At 44.3% G+C, this 20,939-nt stretch overlaps 1 protein-coding gene across 1 annotated transcript; it reads left to right on the forward strand.

Moving 5' to 3' along the window:
* Nucleotides 1-17: 17 nt before the first annotated feature.
* igfbp2b (insulin-like growth factor binding protein 2b) lies at nt 18-19,986 on the forward strand. The gene is made up of 4 exons (XM_030112049.1): nt 18-375; nt 10,129-10,274; nt 15,355-15,495; nt 19,828-19,986. Exons 1-4 carry the CDS (start codon nt 18-20, stop codon nt 19,984-19,986), a joined length of 804 nt encoding a protein of 267 aa, XP_029967909.1.
* The last annotated feature ends 953 nt before the right edge of the window (nt 19,987-20,939 follow it).

The raw sequence follows: 20,939 nt of genomic DNA on the forward strand, positions 1-20,939 counted from the left end.
GCTTCTCCTAAGTTATAATGATCATATATTTCACCTACGGGTTTCTGTTTGCGTACGTTACTCTGCCCGGGGTCTTACTCGGGGATCTAGTTTTCCGTTGTCCGAGCTGCACGGCGGAGCGACTGGCGACGTGCCCCAAAGTGACGGCGCTATGCGCGGAGATCGTGAGGGAGCCGGGCTGCGGCTGCTGTCCGGTGTGCGCCCGGACGGAGGGCGAGCTGTGCGGGGTTTACACGCCGCGCTGCTCCAGCGGCCTCCGCTGCTACCCCAGCGTCGACGCTGAGCTGCCCCTGCGGCAGCTCATCCAGGGCCTGGGCCGCTGCGGACAGAAGGTGGACGTAGATGTGTCTGCCACAGATCACCAAGCAGCAAATGGTAAGTTCATTTTTTTCATCAACACAAATGAAACTTTGGACATGAGTCTCTGTTGATTTGACGCTTTTACGTGCAGATTTCAGCGTTTTCATGTGAAAACAGGAAACTTTTGTTGCATTTTGGATATAGCTTTTTTCCACGACTTTAACAAAACCAGTGTGAACAAAGCGGCACGTGCAAACAACAGCAGAGGGTTTGTACAGCAGATGACCTGTTTAAACATGGCGGGTCGGTCGAGAGTGACGGCCGTCACTACCAATCAGCTGACGGCGGCGTTGTCACTCCTCCTTATGGTAACCGTTCTGATGTGCCAGGCTCCGCAGCGGAGGAGCGACCAAGAATGCTGACTGGTTGGATACGGTTATCTCGGTACCATCCACAACTTCAGACAGCAGAAATGCACGACAACAGTGGAAACGAGGAAAAAAACCCATCAGAACTACGTTCACAGCAGAAGTGTTTTTCTTTAATAACTTCATAGGAGAGTAAAATAAAGTGACGCCTGAGAATTAAAATGTCAGCCGACTAACAATGACCTTCCTTTCTTTCTGTCTCCATTGGGAATTTTAAAGACTTTGAATTAAGATGCTGCAAAAAGAGGATGTGCTCTTTAACTTATCAGACGTTCTTACACTTTCACAACATCAGGACTTTTTTCTGGGTATAAAGTCGCCTGATGCTCACTTGGCAGCTCACCCCTCACTGCAGGTTCAGGTTTGTTCCATTCAGGAATGTATTGATTCTGATGTAATCTTATCTTTGTCAGTGTTACTCCAATAGTATATTGACAGAACAGGCCGTGTTTGGGCCTGTATGAACCCGTTCTGTAGATCGATCCACTCTGCCAAGTCGCTTCCATACTATAATTTAACACAAACCTTCCCAGTATTCTTATATGAATAATTTGTGTTTTGTGTGCCAGCATCAGCCTGCTGGCCAGTCCTGACCTGCTGTCATACCTGGGCATGATGGTAAAAACCAGGGCGAGAACATTTCACCAAGAAGCTGAACCGAGTCCCAAGAACTCTTTTAAATGTCAAAAAAAAAAAAAAAAAAAAAAAAAAAACCTACCATGGACATCAAACATATTTCGTCACAGTAACTTAACCAAAATAAACAAGCCTGAAATCCTGCTGGGACTCAGAAATTTTCAGCTCTGCTCTCCCACATTACAGTTATTAGGGACAAAGGGTCACTATTGATTCCTGAAAATGAATGTTGACACATGCGATGCGTTTGGCAGGCAGTGGCAGGCCCACATCTGGGAGCGCAAACAGGCAGTATCCCTCCGATGAACCCGTAACACGTCTGTAACCCACATATCCCCACAGCCCTGCTGCTGGGAGCGCCTTATTTTGATGTGAGCGTTTGTTAATGGTGCTGGAGCGGGACGGTTCTACACAGAATTGACAGTTCAAGACCTCTGAGTGGAGCTAATGCCCTTCATCAAGCGGTATTTTACCGCCTACATTTGGGAAATTGTTCATTTTTCTCCGACCTGAACACTCAGAGAGGGCTATAAACTGCAATGTCTGCAGTTGGGAATAATTCCATTGCAACAGGTAAAACTTAATTACTCAAAGCAATCCTTTCTGTAGATGCTCACACACTCGGGCCTCATACAGAAACATTCTCACATAATAAAACACAGAGCAGGAGTGTTTTCTTCATTTCATGTGCAGGAATCTTTCTCAGATCTTTTATGGACTCCAAGGTTTTAATAGGAGAGAGTAATAAAAACAAAGCCGGCTAAAGCTGCTGTAACTTTATTAAAGCGCTTCTGACTCGTCTGGACTCCGCTGCTGTGATCTGGTATTCAAAGCAGTCCGAAAATTTAAAGGACGCTGAAAATGAGCATCTTTGGAGCCTGCGGTTTGCTCCGAGTTTGTTTGACATGCTGGACACATTTCTGCTTGGAGAGGTTTGTTGTGATCCTGAGTGCAATTTTATTTCATTACAACTGAGTGAATAGCACTAGATGCGCTCAAGCTTGAGCTCTTTTATCAGAGGAAATGTAGTGGAGAAATGGCGACAGAGAGGCTTCAGTGAGGAATCATCCATCCATCCCTTCTACTTGCTTTTTAAAGCCCTCTATTTGGACTACTCTGAACTTTTGCCCCACGCGACCCTTTGACCCTGAAGCCGGGGGTGGCGTGTTATTATGTAGCTCTGCAAAAGGTGAAGGTGTGGCTGTCTAAGTACTTGATGGGCGCACGGGGAGCCAGGTTTACGTGCAGGAGACAGGAGTTTGCATCCCATCCCACCCCATCCCGGCCCTGCAATTAACGCTGACCTCCCTGTGAACTGTAACTGCCACTTTTCCCCAACCTCTACCTTAATTTCACCATAGCATACTCCTCCGTTTAACCACGTGTCGGCAGCCACGTATCGGCATCGCCATAAGGCCAAGAATCACTTGGTAAATAAACTCTTTCACTCTTTCTGGTGTTTTCAGCCTCTTCTCCCCTCCTTCTCTGTATTCTCGTGTCGTCGGTGGTCTGTGACGCCCCGGGTCGCCCTGCAGGTGAACCGCTGCCGAGACATGCCTTCTCTCGCTCTCACCTCTTTAATTATATTAAATGCAGATTTGTTCTGCACCCAGTACGTGTGAAGAGGCGAAGCCATCAGGGGCCGGGATGGGTGGGAGTTGGCATGTGGGCGCCTGCATTTCTGAGAAAACTCACCCTGAGATGTAAATAACCCTCCTTCCTTCTCCTGATCTTTAGAGTTCAGAAGTTACAGCTTGCATAATTTTGGAGCCTCAGGAGGGAATTTTTTTATTTTATTTAATAGTTTGTTACTGTTGGCAGAAACACATTAGGAACTGATTACTGTAATGACTTTTATAGCACTGTTAAAATGAGCTGTTGAAGAGCAGCAGAGCTGCTGTCTCTGAGTTCAGCATTACCATGATCTGATTTTTTAACTTCTCCACTGGAGGATGACCGTCTCATTTTTCTGGGCCTAACCCACAATAAGCTTAACTTCGAGCATGTTTTTCCTTCTTTTTGTCAATGTCACGAGCCATAAAATCCATTTCGCACCAACATACTGACTATAGAGCATCTTCCTCCTACTAACTGATGTAACTTTAGCTGAATGGAGTCATTAGACTGAGCCTAACAATAACAACCTTTCTGAAAAGTTGAGGTTTCCACAGAAACAGTGATGGAATGCTTCTAAAAGGCGCATTTTCAGTGACTCTGAGCATCGTTGTTGTTTAAACAGATCCATACAACGCAATGAACGTTTTCTGTTTTCACTATAAAATGTTTTTTAAACGGGGCCTAACTCAGCTAACACACATAATCAATTGCTAATAAAACTCCCTCAATACCTATCATAACAACAATGAGTCAGGATTTGTTATTATTAATATTTCTGTATCATATTTACTTTCTTGCGTATAAATTCTAAAACGATTCAGGTGATGAATGGAATGTGATAAAAACATGATGTTTTTAATTTGATTGTGAACTAATATCTAATAAGAGGAAAAATTAGAAATCAGTTAATGTATTTTTACAAGTATTTCAGAGCTTAGTCAATGCATTAACACTGCAAATATGCAGCATGTACATATTAATTTCTCCACAGATTGGCTCATTTTTTTGTTCTAAGTTAAGTCATATAAACTTATTACACACTACCACAGGGAAACATGTATATAATCAGCTCCATATATTGATATATTTTAAAATATGATGTCCACACATACACTCTTCATTCATCCTACTCTGCTCCACCCAACCTCCACAGCAGAAACACAGCCTCTTTGTTATTGGCTGTGTTTCTGAGGGATAGCCAAGAAAGGGGCCGTTGGCTCATGTGTCCGTCCGGCAGCTCTTCTCCCCAGACCGATGCCGTCTCGCCCGGCGGCCCGGCGGCGAGCGCGGCCCAGAAGGGTCCCACTCGGGGACAAAAAGAGCCTGTTCACACATGACAAGAAAGACCGCGGCGTGATTGACTGCGGCCTCGCAGCCGAAGGTGCACAGCGATACATATCTGTGGATTTTTTTGCGAAATCCACGGTAGACCACCCTGCCCAGAGGTGGGTGTCGGTTGTAAACCTATCACCACCGCTGTGTGCCACTGCCGGAGAGCGGCCTGCCTGCACTCATATATCATTCTGCTATGAAGAATGAAAAAAAAAAAAAAAAAAAAAAAAAGCCAACCTGTTACGGCTTGTTTTCATTTCTTTAACCCAATCACAATCGTCTTGTGTGGTGCTAAGTACACCCTGCTGGGATTGCAGTTTAAGTGTCTGGGAGAATTAGTTTTGATAGGGCATTTACATGTGGGAGTTTAAGCCCTTCCTTTAAGAAAACCTACACGTCTGCCCCTCCAAGAAAACCTGCAGTGTTTCCTCTGGAATGACTTGGACTGGGTGGGACAAATGTGTAGGTTGCTGGATTGGGTATTTTCTGAAAAGTGGTATTAACCGAGCTGAAGCTTACCTCTAGGTGAAGTTTACCTCTACCTTGGTACCAACTGCTTCTTCTGAATGAGAAAGGAGGTGTTGGTATTTATACTGGAGCGAGGCTTGGTGGGTTTTGAAGTGTTTCAAAAGGCAGACAGACTGTCCTCAGCCTGTGATATGCTGTTTATGCAAAGTTTGGGTTTCTGGGATCTGACGTGGATCGCAGCTGACAGTGGCTGAAAAGCAAAGTACAGCCTGGAAGGGTTCGCTCTGGTCGACCGCGAGGTTAACTGTAAAAACAATGAGACAAACCAGGAGAAAGTCAAACATGGAGAGTTTACTATTGTAAGAAGGAGCAGTTACAGAGGCGTCCGGCGGCGGTTCAACATTTCAGGGTTCATTCTTACACTTTAGACGTTCGCAGAAGTGACAACCGCGCCTCCCCACCTATGCTAATGATTGTTCCAGCCAAAACTTTCCTTTTCGATCGTGGTGAGGAAGGTGTCTGAACCTCCAAAGAGCCGGGTCGCAGACAGAACAAGTGTCAAACTGAGGGCAGCCGAGAAAATATGCTGTACGGGTAAGAGCAAAGAACTGGAATCCTCCCTCTCTCTCTCTCTCTCTCTCTCTCTCTCACACACACACACACACACACATCACAGATCAGAGGTTGTCATCACGGAGTTCAGCTTGCACTTATGTCTACGTCAGGGGTGTCAAACATAGAATTTCAAAGGAAAATTTGATTTTTAAAAGCAAATTTCTTATGAGTAGTGGATATAACACTGAAAAGATGGCTAACTAGCATTAGCCTCAATGCCATGCTATCAGGGTGAGTTTGGAAAAATACGCAGAATGCTAAAGAGTTATCGGACAAGTTGTTTTTGGACCTTTCACTGCATTTTACACCAGAAGGTTTCATTAAAATTAGCTTTATGTTTACATTGTAGTCATTCTGCATTGTAATTGTCTGGCTTTGTGAAAATATACACATTTCTATGCTCTGTATGTATACAGAAAGAAAGAAAAGACTCAACTCTGACCTTTTAGCCTTCTAAGTCTAACAAACAATGCAGACGCGCCAAAGGTTTCCCTGTAACAACTACAAAGGCAGCTCCGCTGGCCGAGATGACACACACGCTCACACACACTCACAAAGACGCGGAGCAACAACAGGAGTTGAAAGAGTGAGCTAACCGTAAAAGGTCTGAAGGGGATCTTCATTTTTCTGTTGCTTTTTGTGCATCGGCCAGCTGTACGGCGTTTGAAGTGGTGGAAGCCTTAAGAGGAACCCTCCGCGCAGACAATGGCTGACGGCAGCGCAGGGTCAGTCTGTCGGCCATCAAAGACCGGCGGAGCCTTGAGACACAGCCCCACTGTATACGATAACAAGGCAAAGACGTTAATGCTTAAGCACCTCTGGAAAGACATTACTCACTCTGCGCTGTGAGAGAACTGTGAAAGCATTGCTTAAAGGCAATACCCAACGCCAACACTCCCAACAGCTCGAGACAGGTAGTTTCTATGGCACTGAGACAGAATCAACAACACAGTTTTTAGATGACAGCTGTTGGCTAATGGCTTGTGTGTGTGTGTGTGTGTGTGTGTGTGTGTGTGTGTGTGTGTGTGTGTGTGTTTTTCTCTTTGGAAAATGCTGTCATGCGTTCCTATAAGTGTCTATAGAAAGCAGGGACTCAAACACAACCATTGAAGACCTTTACAGCATGTCTACGCCGTCGTTCGCTTGACCACAACATAGCATTCCTGCAACAAAAAAACCCCCAAACATTCAACACTTCTGATGGGAAGTGAAAACCTGATCGGTTTCAAAGTGGTTTCATGTATTTTTGACAGCAACTTCATAAAAAAGCGACCTGTCTCTTTCTTGATGCGTTCTCCGAAAAGCGTCCCATGTGAGAGATCCTTCCACTCATCGTGCACATCTTAACACAACTTGGAACAAAAGTCTGAGCTGCGTGTGTGTGTGTGTGTGTGTTCAGCTGGAGGTTGGAATCTGTGACTTACAGCCGTCGCTGACATGCTGCGGTGAGCAGAACTTCACTTCGTGAAACTTAAGGTTTTATTCGTGGCCGCACTGTCTGCAGAAGTGAAGTGCCACATGCGCGCTGCCAATCTGATAAAAAGGAACGGACTTTATCTGATTGGAGGGATTTTGCAGCGTGTTGCAAAATGGCAAGAATGTTGGAGTCTTCACTTGAATTTGGACTCGGAGGATGGGAAGTTTGGCCAATCAGTCCGTCCACCGCTTCTCCAATGAGACATATCTTATTGGATATTGGATGATTACCATGAAATTAGGCACAAACACATGTGTACTTTATTAATTGACGTGGAATTCCAAACCGATCATAGACACGGCCAAACTCACTGGTATTCATCAACCAAACAAACAGAACCCAGAATTCATAGAATTCTCCTGAATTCATGGAAACTGACAAAAGTAATTGGAATCAACATTTTTTTGTTTTTGGGTCTTTGAAGGAACAGACAGTTAGCTTTTGAAACTGGCACACACATCAATCGCTCAACCTTGTCTTTTGCAGTACACAATTTCAAGGCAATCATCCCAATCAAGCTCCATTTGTAGCTCTTTAGGAGACTCCTACATTTTCTAACTGGTAGTTTGGCTTTCACTTCTCTTCAGCAAATGACTCCAAATTCTCTTTAATTTAATGGCTGCAACTGAAGGAATGCTTTCTGATCCTGAGAAGAGATGGATTGTGGGACAATTCACCAAACTCCCCTGACCTTCCACTACAAAATCTCTATCTTTACAGCCTTTTCTAACCGAGGCCTCAGTGTCCTTGAAGTTGCTCAAACTGGGAATTCGGACTTCTCGGGGGCGGGGCTTTTTAAAGGTTCTTCTGCAGAAAGAAATTAGAATTCCTAGAACTATTGGAATAGACTTAAATGTTTTTGTGGTTTCTGGCTAGAATTCAAATGAGTAAGCACTTTGATAAAGCCACGAGAAAAAAAGAAAACATGCAACGATAAAAATATTTTATTACTTTGAAATTAATTGTAGTCATCAAATAACTTGTTGGGACTCGATTTTTTTTTTTTTTTTTTTACTTTCTGTGTTTTGTTTTTTTCTCCATGTTTTTTTCCTTTCACCCTGTGCAGTGTGATTAGTTGCTCTCATAAGCGTCTCAGTAATGTTATCTGCTCTGCTCACATGAATATCATCCCATGTTTGGACGTGTTCCTGCAGCCTTTACCTTGACCAGCACTGGAAATGATGTCCTCCCAGAACTCCTCTGGCTCAGACCATTCTTACCTTCTTATTCTCGTGAATCGGCGTCGTGCGAACACACACACCAAACATGGCTCCCACTGACCACATCAAACCATTTAAATACTTGGACTTATTGATTGTCACCAACAGAGAGCTGTTGTCTGTTTAAAATCAATTAAACTCATTTGTAAGGTGTGAGACAAAATACAATCCATTTATCTTGAAAGTTCGATGTGTTCTGAATCTTCTAGATTTGTATAGGCTACTGTTATGGTGAGTTCTTATTTGAACGTCTAAATAACATAATATATTCCACTATACAGAACACTGAAAGCTCTTTGTTAAAGGCAAACAACAATCAAGCTGTCATGCTACTGAAGTACGCTGACCTCCATCCATCCCTCCATCCACCCATACTGCTTATATCCTGTGCAGGGACATGAGCTGCTGGAGCCAGTCCCCTAGCTAAAGGTGAGGACAGGATACGCTCTGGACAAGTCGCCAGACCATCACAGGTGCTCACAAAGTTAGCTTCAGTCCATCCAGTCTTGTCAATGCAGGGTACATTCTGTCCTCAGTGAAACAAATAAAGAAGAAAGAAAAAAGGAATTTTAGTTTTAAACACAACGGAGGATGGAGCTCTTGGAAATCAGCGACAAGAGAAACTGTCAAAACTCCAATAACTCACTACTGCCACCTATTGCACAGACGACTTCAAGTTTTCATCCTGCAGAAGTTTGCATGGTTGAGATGTAAGAAATATTTTCAATCCGACATGGAGTCATTATTTTCATGTAAGTCTTTTTTCACATTGGTTTGGGCAACATTCCTGAAATATCTACAAACAACGGTGTGGACAAAGGGAATTCTATCATCGACTGCAATTTTGACACCAAATAAAACTTTTCTTTCTTTATTAAAAACTGCATTTCCTCAGTTCATACAGCTGGAGCGTATACACACACACACACACACACACACACACACACACGTGCAGACGGAGCAGTAGCTTGTGTGAGGCGCTCTGAGAATGGTGGAGGAGGGAGGGGGCGGGCTTTCCCTCAGGTGTGATTTACAGCCTCAGAGGTCTGCTGCAGCACTAATTACAGACACACACACACACACACGCTCACACACACACACACACACACACACACACACACACACACACACACACTCACATACACACACACACACATACACACTCACATAAACCCACAGAGCCTCTGGCGTGTTAGGTTAGGTACCCAAAAGAATCCTGACTCAGCACGAGAAGTCTTCATCAGCTGTGCATCCTCACGAGTCTGGACTCACCTGCAGTGACAGGCGCTCGCGCTCTTCTCCCATAAATCACTGCTTCCTCGGGTTTCCCGGTTCAATGAGTCACGGCCGGCGACTCCCAGGTTGATAAACGCCGGCGCGGCTTTAACCCCCGCAATGTGTTTTCAATACTCTGTTTGCGATCTTTCTCCGCGTCTGTTCTGAATTAGCTTGCTAGCCCGTCGCCGTGTTTTGCCTACCTCCAAATGCCGAACACACTTCGGCGCGGCGAATGGAAACACGCTTGCCCGTTGACCCCCGTCTGCTCAGAAGAGAGCCGGTTTGATGTCACGCAAAAGCAGAGGAGACGCTGCGCCGTCGCCATAGTAATTACAGCCATTCCGACGCCTGACCGTCCAGCATAGAATTAGTTGCATGAGGTATGAAAGACACAGGATGCCCCGAGGACACCAAACGACTTTGTCTTCTAATTCCAGGATTAAGACGACTTGTAAACGGGCCTGTTATTAGAAAAATGCTAGCCGCCTGCTAACGTCTGGCCTGAAAGTAGGACAGAGATTTCTTTCATGCTCCAACAACTGTCTCTCAGTGAAAATAAAGGATTTCTAGGAACATGTCGAGTGTTGAATGTTCCACTCAGATCAGAACCAGGGAGATTAAATGAGCTTTGAACGGCTTTCTCTGGAACTCGAAGTCTGTTTTCAGGCTGGAATATGTTTAAGACATATGCCGCAGATTAGTTGCGTGTCTAATTTGGTTTGCATGCTTCTTTTTTCTTTTTGAATATATGTTGCAGAAGTCGTTGGAACCGAGAGTCCGTTCACCAGGAGACCGGCCATAGACGCATGGATCTGGCAGCAGTCGGCCAAAAAACAGGAGGAGATCAATCGCAAAACCAAGATGAGGCAGATGGACGAATCTCGAACTCAGTGGGTCCTTCAGGTAAGGTCTAGGATTTTTTTTTAAAACCCATTATTAAGGAATCTTGCAAACCCCATTGACTTATGGGTAAACCTTGTTAGTTCCTACCCGGTTTTACATAACAGTGGTTCCCAACATTTTGCTTGAGGGACCCAAATTTTACCATTATAAACTTCAATAACCCTCCATCGCACCCTGAGCGTAAAATAGTTTCTTTTTTCTTTGTTGTTTTCTGTAACGACGAGTTCCTTTACTATGACGAAGCAATGAAGCCATGTTCCATGAAACTCTTCCAGAGCTCCCTGGTTTTCTTTCTTGGTCGATTCACCTTTCGTTTTAGCCCAACGCTTTGCCATTTATTCTCCCTGTATGCTGCAGATTAAATGTTTAAATAATAAACTTGTTATCTATCTCACAAACTTTGTATTTTTTTGTACATAAATGACTTAAGTGAAAATCTTTTGAGTCATGCCCCCCCCCCCCCCCATGCAAAGTAACAACTGCCAGATTGACTTAATACTTTGGACCGAATAGGAGTTCTTCATGATGCATTTCTTCCTGTCACTGTGAACTCTTCGGTCTGGGGACACAGGGTCATTTATCTGTAGCAGGAGATAATGAAGTCTGGTACAGTGGTGCCCTCCTCTGGGCGCTGTTTCACACAAACAAACATACACTCATGCAGACACACACAGACACAGAGCTCTTATTTACACTGTCAGCGTGACGTGATCCAATTTTGATTGTTTTTGCACTTGAATGTCTCAGATTGGATCTGCTTTTGGACCGTCTAAGCAGGAAAAAGATGCCTTCATTCTGACATTTTGAGATGGGATACAGATGTCATTCACTCAGAAGTAGCCCAAAGTTTAGTAAACGGTACAAGTTCGCATGTGCAATGTTTGTGAAGTTGTAGGAAAGTGTAATCACATGAATCAGAGATGCGATGAATAAATCTGTTTTGATTCTGAAAGCGCCCCTCGTCTGATCAGCCTCTCTGCTTCCACAAAAGAAAACTGTACTTTTCGCCTTCAGTTTTGTTGCTTCGAAAAGGATTTCTGTTTTGACAGTTTGAGGTGACAAATGTGACACTTAAATAAAATAATATTTCATCGCCGTGTCATTTAAAATATGCGTTACATACTACCTGTCAGCGGTTGATTTATGGTCGTGACGCCAGCCCTCCATAAGCTCACCACCGATACATCCAAAAAAGGAGAGAAGGTTTCGTTCAATGGAAAGACTCATTTGTCATCAAGGCGAACTCTGCTCGCTTACCTGTGAGCTCGACATGTGGAGAATGATTAGTGACTCCAGCAGCTAAATGCAGTAATACAGCCTCAATGGCTTTTATTTAACGATAAACCTACATGTTTCATTTCTACACCAAATCTAAAGCCTATATAAACGTTCACACACTGTGTCATGGAAGAATAAATGTGGTTGATCGCTCCAGGCAAACTTTGAGGTAGAAAGTGGAAAAATGGGCTTAAATGACTCAAAAGACACATTTAAGTGTTGTAATGAAAAACTGACATGGCAGAAACGTGAAACACAGAGCAGCTCGATGATATGAGACCAATCTGTCAAGTTATGAACAAACAGGGGTGTCAAACATAAGGCCTGTGGGCCGAAATTGCCCCACAAGATGATCCAATCCGGTCCACCAAACTACCAAGCAAGTTGTCAAAATTGCACTGAAAAAAATTGATTAAAAAAAAAAAAATTTAAACGTGCATGACGTGAAGGATTCATTAAAACTGGCTTCATGTTGAGGCTGAAATCATTTTAAGTATTAATTGTTTGGTTTTATGATTTTTTTTTTCTGACCTGTGCTCTGTATCTTGATGAAGAACTTCTTTAAAGTTTGAATTTAAAGGTAATTATGGGACGATTTTGCTGGTTCGGCCGACTTAGATGAAAAAGATCTGATTGTGGAACCAGAAGCAAACTGTATTTGGCGCCCCTGGACTAACTGGACTGATACATCTTACAGCATGACTGGTCCACTGCTTTTCCTTCCTTCCACTACTTTTGATGGATACAGAAGGTCGATTAACCATCATAACCTGCTCTCCTGGTTCCAACAAGATGAATTTCCGGACAAAGTGCTGATCACTGTCTGGTTGATGTTTCCCGCAGTGACAGACGACGTGATGAGGAGATGTTATTCACTTCACCTGTCAGCCATCAGAATATCACGGCTGACGTTTGACTGATATTTTTCCACTTTCACCACAGCTTGCTTCCTCAGGGCCTTCATTTATGCTGTTTTTTTTTTTTCCAGATACACAGATTCCACAGTAAGCGTGGATAACAGCATTAGATGCGCAGTCGTCCTCATTATGTGCTTCTTTAGTCTGAACAGCGATATTGTTTGTATTTCCCCATGTGGAAGGAGTCCGGGTGATTTGATGCAATCTATAGCTTATAAACGCCGCCCCCGCTCAGTGCTTAACGGTAACACAGCTATGCAACAAAAATAAAAAACAATTCCTGGAAAGCGCCTCAATGCAGCAGCATACAAGCTCAGATAATCTGTTTATGCAAATGAGCTTGGGCCCCGGGGGGCCATGCATGCGGAGGCCCGTATATATCCTCCATTAAGGTAAACAATGATATGCTTTGCTCATTTTCTCCCTCACTTAGCTCTCGCTTGCAGCAAAAATAAAACAAGATCAAGCAAACAAGGAGAAAGAATGCGGGGCGTTGTGATACAATTGTCAACATCATTAGAAACAACAAAAGAGGGAATGCAGTAAAAGGAGTCGTGCAGCTGGTCACCAGAGGGGGGGGCGGGGGGGGGGGGGGGGGGTGTCATGGCTGCTGTCAAGCATGGGCGCTCTGCATTGTGGGTGGTCATGTGAGGTTGGAGAAAAATGTGGACGGAACACAGCGTTCAGAGTCTGACCCATGCCAGATATTCGTCTCCTCATGATGGACACCTGCCCACCCCTGCTGTCACGCTGACGACCGATCATTCAGCAGAAGTCCAGTGCAACCCGAGCGAAGGCTGCGTCATTCCTGTTTCACAGCCGCCACACCTGATCCAGAACTGCACCGCTGGGAAACGCTTGAGTGGGAGATCGGCTGCATGAATGTGCAGCTGACACGAAGGCTACAGTAATGATGTAATGTAATCTTTTCAACGTGGAACCTAATCTCCCAGGAGTTCTGGTGACGCCTTCTGAAAGCCAGTTCGCAACAAAATATTCAGTTTTTCAAATCAAAGGGCGGCCCCGTGACTCGGTTGGTGCAGTGGGTGTTCAGATAGTCACAGACTGGTGAATCATTGTCCAAAATACATGGTCCTGAGAGAAGTTAGCCGGCCCTGATGACAGGGTCACGGTGTGCAGGGAAACTATGTTACAAGTGAAACAGATTGGAAGCAAGACTTGTAAAACAAGCAGAGCTGTTTGAAAATGGTGTCCTGTTCGTTCCATTTACAGCAAGGCTGCAAATGCTGGGAAGTTTAAAGGAATTTCAGCTCGAGACCAAGGGTGTCGAGATCAAGCTCGTGGTCCAAAACTGGCCCACAAAACAAATTGAAAACATTTTAAATAAATCATTTCATTTCATTCATTTCATTTATTTATTTATTTGTTTGGGACAGTGCATGTTAATGAACATAAAAGTAAACATGCCAGATTGTAGCCAAGAGGCTAATTTCCATCTGTAGTCCCAACGGGCTGGGGTCAGGGAATACAATGCATAAAAGAGACAAACATTTACATTAAAGTTTAACAGTTGAAACAAAAAGAAGACAAAACACATGACACATGGAACAAGAGGAAAAAGACAAGGAACAAGACAATAGAAAATCATACAATATAAAAACAAAAAAATAGCATTCACACAGTCCAAACCTTTCACTCTCATTTCACTCTCACCTTTCACCATCATATAGTTAAAAACTGATATTCCCTCGTATTATTTCAGGGTGACTCTCTAATGGTCACACGAGTGTTGCTGTAATAGCCGTCAATTTTTTATAAACAAATTTCTTAAGAATGCTGTCAGGGTGATTAGTAAAAACACCCATAATGCAACAGCTATAGAAGTGTTCTGGTCATTTCGCTATATTGTGCACCACAAGTTTTCATTAAAATTTGCTTTATGTTGAAATTGGAACAATTTTCAGTACTAAGTTTGTTTTTTATTTTGAAAATATGTACACTTCATACCACAAATAAGATAAACTTTAAAATTTAAACTAAATGTTGTTATGTCACTATGACGCTACTATTATGACACCTTTCCGGGCTGTGTGCGGCACCCGAACTAAAACGAACAGAAACGTTTAACTGAATTTGCTTTGAAGAAGCTTTAGTGTGGGAGCAAAGTGTCATTCAAACTATGACTTCAATGCACTGAATTGCCTTTTTTTTATAAGCGAGTTGGGAGCAGTAAAAGGATATAAGTTTGAAAGAAAGAAGCAAAGTGAGAGAAAGAGTACTTTTCATCCATATGTTCAGATGTGTGATAAGGTTCAGGGCAGACCGGTCCTCCTGCTGCACTTCTCTCTCATCCTCAGCCAACTGTCGGACCGCTTTGATCCACAGAAACACTGATACCCTCTGTGTGTGTGTGTGTGTGTGTGTGTGTGTGTTACTGTGCACACATGACTGCAGGAAAGGTGTGTTCCCAGTGTAACAGTGTGGTATTTCTGTGTGTGTGCAGGTTTGTGTGTGTGTGTGGCCGCGGCCACCGGATGGGTTAAGCCGTCGGGCCACTCATGTTCCACTCAGCCAGACTCACATCAATAACACTGTTAGAACACGCCGGTCGCCGAACAGCGCCCCGTAAAAAAAAAAAAAAAATCTTAGCTATAAATGTGTATATTTGTGACACTTTTACAAGATATGTAGAGGTATTTGGTTTCGCCGTTCTTTTTCTTGGACAGAACACATTCCTGGGCCTCCGGCTTCAGGCAGACTTCACCCAGCTCTCCTCCCGGTCTCCTCACAAGCCAATCGACGTGGTTTATACTGATAAATAAACTCTGACAACAACTAATTCGACCATTTTTTTTTTCTGTCTGCTTCAATAAGGGCTGAGAAGCCGGTGCCGATATTAATACTTTTCCCCTTCATCATTTCAGAGCGCCTGTCAGCAGGAACTGGACAAGGTCTTAAAGGAGATCTCCAGAATGACTTCTGAGGAGAACAGAGGCCCGATGGAGAACCTGTACGGGCTCAAGTTTCCAAACTGTGACAGATATGGACTGTACAACCTCAAACAGGTGAGCCACTGAACGATCCACCTGTAGTGCTGAAAAATAAGAGAAATGAAAGCAGTTTTTATTGTGCTGAGTTACAAATTGAAGGGAGTTCGCTCAAAAATGTTAATGAAAGGTGTGAAAATGATGCGTTTTCATTTGAAATGTCGTCTTGTAAACCGGCTGAGTGTGTTAACCTCTCATGACCTTGTTACTCTTTGGAGTACAATTCGCCAACACGAGCCAAGAAAAATGCAAACCCAGCAATTGAGGCGTCGAGCTATGAGGGTGTGTTGCGCTGTGAGGCACCGATATGTTAACAGCAGAGCCTTTAAGTCCTGCATTTGCAAGCTGAAGCCTGTGCAGATTAGTGTGTGTGTCCAGCACATCCAACAGATGTTGGACCAGATTGCGATGTGTGGAAACAGAAGGCCAAGTTAACACCTCAAGGGGGTCATCAAATCACCCTTGACCCACTTTTCACAATGATACAATGCAATATATGCTCGGCTGTCTCCACAGGGATGAGGAACTGTAATGTCTTTCTAGTCAGAGTCACTCTTCTCCTTATCGTGTTTATTATTTCTGTAACAGCAGAGGCTCCTCTGAGCCCCACGGTGCCTGTGGCGATTATGTTCTTTAATGTCTGCATCATGGAAACTTTCTTTAAAGGCCATTATAGATTTTAATCATCCATTTTCCATCGAGATTTATGGTAACAAGCAGTAATGCTGCCTTTGATTGAGCCGTTGAGCTGCAGAAAGCTCTCGGATTTGCACTACAAGGTGTGATTGCAAAGTTCTTGGACAGGATCTGCTGTCCATAGATGTGACTCCGTTTTCATCCACATGTTCATGGAGAGTTGTAGCATTTCGTAGAGATTGCCCAGGACAGTTCTTGAGTCGACTCAGTTGTGAGCCGATGCAGCCTACCTTCTGAGCAGCGGGAAGAGGTCAGGGGCTCCAGAACTGAACCCAAACAGACCTCAAGAAACAAATTCACTATCTATGAAATGGCTCGGAAGTGGATAATCTTCATGTGGTCTATCACATCAGTTATAGGGCGTAAACAAAAGACTGTCTTCTGCTGTAGTTCAGAGGTGACAGGAAAGAAAGATCCATCACACATCGCTGACGACTCTCAGGTGAATTTTATAACAGCAGTATCATATTCAGGTGAATAGGTGGTGGGCTAGAGAGATGGTTAAAGGAGTGGATGAACGGCTCCCTGGCTGCTGATGTGGTGCTGAAAAGGCAGTGCATTGCATATCTGATGTTCTAGGAGAATAGATTAAAGGATACTGTGAATCTGGCTTTAGATTGATCCAAAGAACTGTCTTCATACCACTTCATCCAACTTCATGTTACGGAGTACTGAATCCAATCTCTGATGAGACTTTTTGAAAATGGCTTCCAAGGTGGAACTTTTTGAAAATGTTCCAACTCGGTTGCTTTGTAGATGTTGGAAACTGCAACATTTCTGAAACGCTGCACACCACGTTTGTTTAAAGCAATTGCGTACATGGACAATAACAACAATGGCAGTCTCCTGAGTGTTATGACTCCCAGTCCATAATTTCCTGGGACTTGGTAGTTTATGAGAGAAACTTGAAAAAGCAATCCAACTTAGTCGTCTGTCCATGTGAATGTCCACGTACTCACCATTGTTTATAGCATGTGCGAGTGGCACACTGCCAGTGCGTGTGTTGTTTCATGGCAAAAACAGCACCCACTAGTGGCCCAACATGCTAACTATGTCGTGTACACCCGTAACTTTTTGAAAGGAAAACGCAAAAATGATGAGTTAAAACGTTGTTGGTTAAGCAGTGCTTTAGATGATCGAACTATAGGAAGATGCATCTCCAGAAAAGACAGAATGCTTCTGCATTGAAAGACTATATAACTACATAATGCTGCACACCACCACAAATAGATTCCATAAGGAAAAAGGTGTCATGTGGCAGTTCTCTAGTGCATTACTTCCCCACCAGGTCTTGTTTGGGAGCAGAAGAAGATCTTCTTTTTAAATTGCGTCAATCCACTTGTTTGTCTTGGTTGGCAACATTCACAGGGTTGGATCCTTTGACGGGAAGTCAAACTGGAGATGAGAGAAAAACAGACGCACCTACCTGAGTCACATGTGCCTCGAGGACTTTCCAATTTGTCAGTGGGTTGTGCTATCGTGACTTCATATATCTGACTTCAGTAGAGAAGGACTTTGCCGCCAAATAAGACTTGTGAGGAAACGACAGCATGAAAACCATCTTATTTTAGGGCCAAATATTCCCTCCAACTGAGCTCAGAAGCACAGCAACTCGGTCAAAATTAACAATATTTTAAACCCAGATTAGAATAAGCATTGTTCAAACCCACAGAACTGGACTTCCCCACGGTTTCCAGATATAGCCAAGTACAGTATGTCATGCTCAATTCTAGGAGTGTTTATGGAATGACGCACATCAAAAAAATAAATCTATAAACAGTTCCTGGGATAATAGAGTGTTGTTTGACTGAGTCTGGCGTCTCTCGGTGTATTTTATTCCCCTGGAAAAATACCTCCATTCATCACACACATTTATTCAAATTCCGCTGTTGAGATGATGGATAATTTGTATCACATCTAACTGTAAACTGAGTTTCAGTCTGAGTCACGGGGAAGAGAGAGTCTGTGGGTGGAAACCTTTCAAAACGTCTCGTCCCCATCAGCTGTGTCACGGCAGGTGTTTTCCAGTTGCTGTCAAACAGGCCGAAACACCTGCCGTGAGCCGTGAGCTCACTCGTTAGGTCCCCACCATGACCGTGATATGTTTGAAAGATCTGGGCGTGCGGAGAACGGCGGCGGCAGCGCTTCTCTGGCCTGTGGGATTCACCGGGCGCCGCGCTGCATCATGCTGGTCACGGAGAGGCTCAAGTGGTTGCAGATGTCAGGAGTGGTTTAGAAGCTCCGCCGGTAGCTACAGCGAGTAGTGACCACTGGCTTTGATGATGGTATCAGTGGAGATCGCTGTGCGGGCATGTGCAACACATTTCGGTTGATGCAACCTGATCTTTGATGCTTCTTGTTTTGCTCGTTCACCTTTTGCTTGTCGATTTTTTTTTTTTTTTTCCCTCACTGAGAGTTGCAAGCGTGTCATTTAGTACAGTTGGAGTTCCCCAGTTTTCTTTCATACTCACATGACTCACACACAACTCTTCTATCAGCCTGGCAGAATCCTCCTGGCGAGCACGTATAGCCCCCCCCTCACTTCTGCCACCTGCCACCCTCCTTCACACCCCCCCCTTGTCCTCGTCTGTTTTTCTTACCAACACTCACACAACCTCCTGCTCTTACCCTGTGCTTAAACACACACACACATACACACACACCAATGCGCGGGGAGATGTTGTCATCATGAACGAGGCAACAAGCTCCTGAGCTTGAGGTTACAAGGCACTTGAAGTGCTTGGCGGACTTCATGGGAAGAGCTTTTTTTGTTTAAGCCGAGGAACGAGCTGTGCTTCCGACCGGGGGCTTGAACTCTGCTCATCCATAGAAATCAGACGGGGGAGGACAAACAAGGTCACATATCCACTGTTTTCTTGCGAGGATAGTAGAGCAGAAAAGAAGGATTTGAATAGGCGCCACAGTTTCCTAAAGCAGGGCTCTCAACCACTCAGCCAATTTTCATCACTGGTCACAAACAACAGCATTGTTTTGGACTGGAGTCCTCGGTTCCCAGGGAGGAACACTGTACCTCCTCAACACTCGGCTCCCTTTTGGAGTTGTCCCTCCTTGTCGCGCGGTAATTACTGTAACTGTCACTCTTTTTGTTCTTTCTCATCGAAGGAAGAAAATGGAAAGTCCTTTCTTTCCCCCCAGCTCGGCTTTCTTTTCGTCCGTCCCCTCCTCGGCTGCCCCGCGTGCGCGGCGTAAACTGTGTCCACTTCAATTACGACCTCATTTCTGAGTAGGGCTCTGCGGGGGGGCCGGTCTACTGGCATGCCCCCTGTATGTGTGTGTGTGTGTGTGTGTGTGTGTGTGTGTGTGTGTGTGTGTGTGTGTGTGTGTGTGTGTTTGTGATGACATGTGAGGCTGTGCAGGGGCTGCGGGGTTGTGTGTAGGGGGCATGACCCGGGAACGGCCTGTTATTGGGTGAGGGCCGTCCCACCCGGACCATGGCCCATGTTCTCGTCCAATCGCCCCCCGCCATCAGAAGACACACACTCACACAGACACACACATGCATCTCAAGCCACCGTACGCCATGCTTCATTAACGCATCCGCTGCTTCCCACTGTGCATCCTTGCCGCCCCCCTCCTCTTTTCATCCAGTGTTTTCCAACTTGTCTAGTTTGTGTTTTTCTTCTCTCTTCCCAGTGCAACATGTCCACCCACGGCCAGCGGGGCGAGTGTTGGTGTGTTAACCCCTTAACGGGGGTCCACATCCCGGAGACGCCGATAGTCAGGGGAGATCCCAACTGCGACCAGTTTCAGGAGCTGTTGCGAGCCATGCCCACTGCCGCACCGTCTCGCTAGAACGCATGGACTTCCACCACGGCCGGGTTGGGTGTCGTTTGGAATCCAGACCAGTGGAGGGTTATATTACTCAGTCCCCATCTTCAAAGACTCTTTCAGTTTTTTTGTTTTTTTTTTAATTGACACTTTGCTCAAGTTCAATGTAAGGACAATACAGAGTATGCATGGTGAAGGAACCAAAATAATGCATTGGGTCATCTTCTTCACCATCTGTGATATTTTTATACAAGAAAAACGTGCAGTTTCATCCATTCAACTACTTTCATGCAAACATTAGTTAAACTAAATCAAACTAAATCAAATGTAGATTTGACAGAACTTTGAATCAAAAAACACTTTGATCATTGCTTTTATCCTACAGAGATGTTTGTTGGTAGCATCTATTCGTTACCAATTTCTTTGCTGTTAGAAGGCAGCATCGCAGGAAGGAGACAAAACCCCACATGCTGATTTACTCTGAATTTTGCTTTATTAAACAGAACTTGAATTCACTCTTAGATTTATGTTTGGACATCGAAGCAAACCTCTGATATTCACCCGAAACTTAAAAAATGTTTTGCATAAATCACCAAAAACTTTTTGGTGATTAATGCATTTTCTTTCTCACTGAGATTAGAATACTGGCATTGATACTTGCTCAGACAGAATCAGCTTGAATAACACTCAATGAGTGATAAACTAAATCCAAGCTTACACAACATTTCAAGTGAAATCATATTGTTTAGTGTTTTAGTTTCACAAAAGTTAAAAGTTTGCACGGGAATGTTTTGATGCAGTTCACATGTGGTGTCACCAGTGGGTGCTGGTTTGTAATCAAGCTGCAGAGAACAAAACCCCATCAACATTAATGAGCACACAGAGTCCCAGGAGAATATGGACCGGGGGCCGTGACACTCTGAGGCTGCCACTGTTGCTGTTGTCCATCTAGTCGCGTATGCGCAGAAGAACTGTTT

This window comes from Salarias fasciatus, chromosome 16, assembly GCF_902148845.1.
Source record: "Salarias fasciatus chromosome 16, fSalaFa1.1, whole genome shotgun sequence".
In the NCBI taxonomy this organism is placed as follows: domain Eukaryota; kingdom Metazoa; phylum Chordata; class Actinopteri; order Blenniiformes; family Blenniidae; genus Salarias; species Salarias fasciatus.

Excerpts from the sequence above, each read along its gene's own strand:
- igfbp2b (XM_030112049.1), top strand. The coding sequence starts at position 18 with ATGATCATATATTTCACCTACGGGTTTCTGTTTGCGTACGTTACTCTG. Across the intron at positions 376-10,128 it reads AGATCACCAAGCAGCAAATG|AAGTCGTTGGAACCGAGAGT; the intron begins GTAAGTTCATTT and ends TATATGTTGCAG. Across the intron at positions 10,275-15,354 it reads GAACTCAGTGGGTCCTTCAG|AGCGCCTGTCAGCAGGAACT; the intron begins GTAAGGTCTAGG and ends TCATCATTTCAG.